General features: G+C 38.2%; 1 protein-coding gene across 1 annotated transcript; it reads left to right on the top strand.

Annotated features, from left to right (window-relative positions):
- Positions 1 to 1,016: 1,016 nt before the first annotated feature.
- On the top strand, positions 1,017 to 2,577 carry LOC110057339 (histamine H2 receptor-like). Its single transcript, XM_020763924.2, has one exon. The coding sequence runs from the start codon at positions 1,401 to 1,403 to the stop codon at positions 2,331 to 2,333; it is 933 nt and encodes a 310-aa protein (XP_020619583.2). The 5' UTR covers positions 1,017 to 1,400; the 3' UTR covers positions 2,334 to 2,577.
- Positions 2,578 to 2,903: the final 326 nt, after the last annotated feature.

The following is a 2,903-nucleotide window of genomic DNA, read 5'->3' on the forward strand; positions in this document are numbered from 1 at the left end:
GCTTGTTTTTCCTGCTTGTCAAAATGACTGACAGGCAACACAGTAGGACGAGCATTGTCTTGTTGATCATAAAACCCAAAATACTTAAACGGCGAATTTTATAAACTGGGAGAGTGGCTCTACCATCTGTATGAATTTCATTTGAATTGGTTCACATGCACCTGAGAAACAGACTCGTTTATTTTTACTTCTTGAGAGTGAATTTTTTGGTCAAAACATAGACCTCAGGCCGACGTGATCAAGTGCGGTTACCATGGCAACGACACACCTGCCGATCCAAATATGGCTGTTTTAGTTCATACCCCCAGGTAACTTACCTCCGCACAAAGAAGAAATGAAGAGGAGTTAAAAATTTCATTTCCAACTTTGCTTCACTTTCCTGGAGAATTGCTCTTAAGTTCAAACTCAATTCTGACAAATTTTCTAAATATTATTTTTCTCTAATAACACATTACCAAAAATCGTCAAAAACATAAATAAACTGATATGAACACATAAATTTAACATTCACAAAGTTTGAAGGAAATTCAAAGTACAGCTGGATGTCAGCTAAAATAAACAGCCCATCGAAAATCGTCGCCTTTTACGCCATGATTCTTTCGCGGTTCATTTTATTATGTTGGTCTAGTGTCATAGTATTGTTATTTGTCATTGATATTGTTATTCTTCGTTGTACGCTTTAGGGACTTAGAGGAAAACCTCCTAGAAATTTCCAGTGTTTTTAGATACCTGATAACTGAACATAGCTTCTAATGTTGGTTTAGACTCACTCGCTTATCGACCTTATCAACATAAATTAAAGCTATTGCCAAAGGAAAATTGAATTGTCTCAGGCGAGTGGTCGCCTATCAGCTAAGTAAACAAAACGAACAAAGGTTCAAAGTGTACTTCGTAAACCGTTTACTCTAGAGCTTACGTTGGATTCAAAGGAGTTTGTCTAAGAGCAGCTGCAAAGCGACTATACAAACAGCTATATGATTGCAGGAGATCATGGGGCTGTTTCAAGTTACTGGTTCTTTTATTTCCAAACGTTTATAGCAAACAGTCCCATAACTGCTCATTACAACGAAGGATGAAATAAGGCGAATCTCTTTCATTGTCAACCAGATTATCTAAGATTGAGAGTGGTTAAACCACGTTGGAAACAATTTTACCAAGCCTCGTCATCTTTAACGACCTATTAAGGTCTGTCATTTGTTTTACTTGCCTTCGCTAGGAAGTATTCTCTAACTACGGAACAAAAGGACGGTCACACTTATTGAGGATTAACAGAGCTTGTTTTAGTCCCAGTTGATTATTAGTCTACCAGATAACTGTGCGATTTTCAGCATTAAAACCGTACGGGAAGAACTTCAACTGACTTAGAATTTACCCTTTGGAGAGTTAAAGTGTGATGAACGATGGAAAACAACATCACTACGCATCATTTTGCAAGTTTACGGCACCATACAGATCATGAATTTGGCAAGAACAATTCTGGCAAAGATTATGGATTTCAAGAAGAACTACCATACACAATCGCACTCTGCGTGGTAAATCTTTTCCTTAGCTGCACGGCTCTGATTGGAAACGTTTTAATAATATTAACAATTTGGAAGACATCGTCGTTGCACACGGCTTCAAATATCTTGCTGGTAAACCTTGCAGTGTCGGACCTTGCAGTCGGCTTGGTTGGGCATCCTCTGTTTGTATCAGCGCTGCTAGTGGGAATGTCGTCTTTCTCTCGAAAGTTTTGGGAAGCTTTCAGCATTTTAACCTCATTCTTATGCGGTGCTTCATTTTTTACCATAACTGCAATAGGAGTTGACCGTTTGCTGGCACTTAAATTACATCTAAGATATCAGGCTTTGGTAACACCCTGTCGTATTATCTGGGTGATCATTTCTATTTGGGCAGTCTCTGGTATTTTATCAACCATACGGTTATGGACTCCTGAGCTATCTTATAATGCGTTATCTCCTTTGATTTTCACCCTACTTGTCGGAAATTCTGCTGTTTATTTAAAAATATATTTCATCGTTCGTCGACATCTATTGCAGATTCGTCGACAGGTACATGGTCGGATGCATACAAATGGCAATATTTTTAGTATGCAAAGATTCAAGAGATCAGCTTTAAACACTTTTCTCGTGTACATTTTAATGTTGTTTTGTTACCTGCCTTATTCGGTTGTCCTTGAGAGGTTCTATTCGGGAATAAGCATTTCAAATATTGCTCGCCACGTAACCATTACAATAGTTTTACTCAATTCTACTCTTAATCCTTTGTTGTATTGCTGGCGAGTTCGTGAAATTAGAGCAGCCACGAAGGAATTATTTTGTCATTATTTGTAAACGCAGACATCTTTCATGGAATATAATTACCTAGGATTATCAACATAGTGCATGCGAGAATATTATGCTTTGGGCAACTCTCCGGTTAACCTGAATCCCGAGGGGCGGGGAACTCCCATATAAAAAATGAAGGGGATATTGAGCCGAAAACCGTCAGTATTTAGTTGTTGTGTTGTTTTAGAATTGGTACCTCTTAGGGGTGGAAAAATTCTCAAGCTACGTCAAAAAAAAAAAAAAACAAAAAGAGACAGGGTTTGGGTCTCTTTATATGGGAGTCCGCCCCGGTGCCTGAATCTCACTCAGGTTAGCCTAAATAACGCTCCGACGTTAGTCAGTTTGCGGTTGGCTCTCAAAGATGGAAATGTTATCTTTCATGTCAGTTTTCAGCGATTACTTTGATAAATATTTGTTAGAATGATGCCGCATTAAAATGGGTTAATACTATTTGGCGCAAGTTTTCGCTTATGGCGGTAAAATGTCATGTGCAAAAGTTTAATTTAACCTTCCGTTCAAAATTATTGAAATGAAGGCACTGGTTTTGAGAAAAACGAATTCACAGTTACCTGCATT

Source organism: Orbicella faveolata, unplaced genomic scaffold, assembly GCF_042242905.1.
Source record: "Orbicella faveolata isolate gen_17 unplaced genomic scaffold, um_ofav_v1 contig_14, whole genome shotgun sequence".
Classification (NCBI taxonomy): Eukaryota; Metazoa; Cnidaria; class Anthozoa; order Scleractinia; family Merulinidae; genus Orbicella; species Orbicella faveolata.

Excerpts from the sequence above, each read along its gene's own strand:
- LOC110057339 (XM_020763924.2), top strand. The coding sequence starts at position 1,401 with ATGGAAAACAACATCACTACGCATCATTTTGCAAGTTTACGGCACCAT.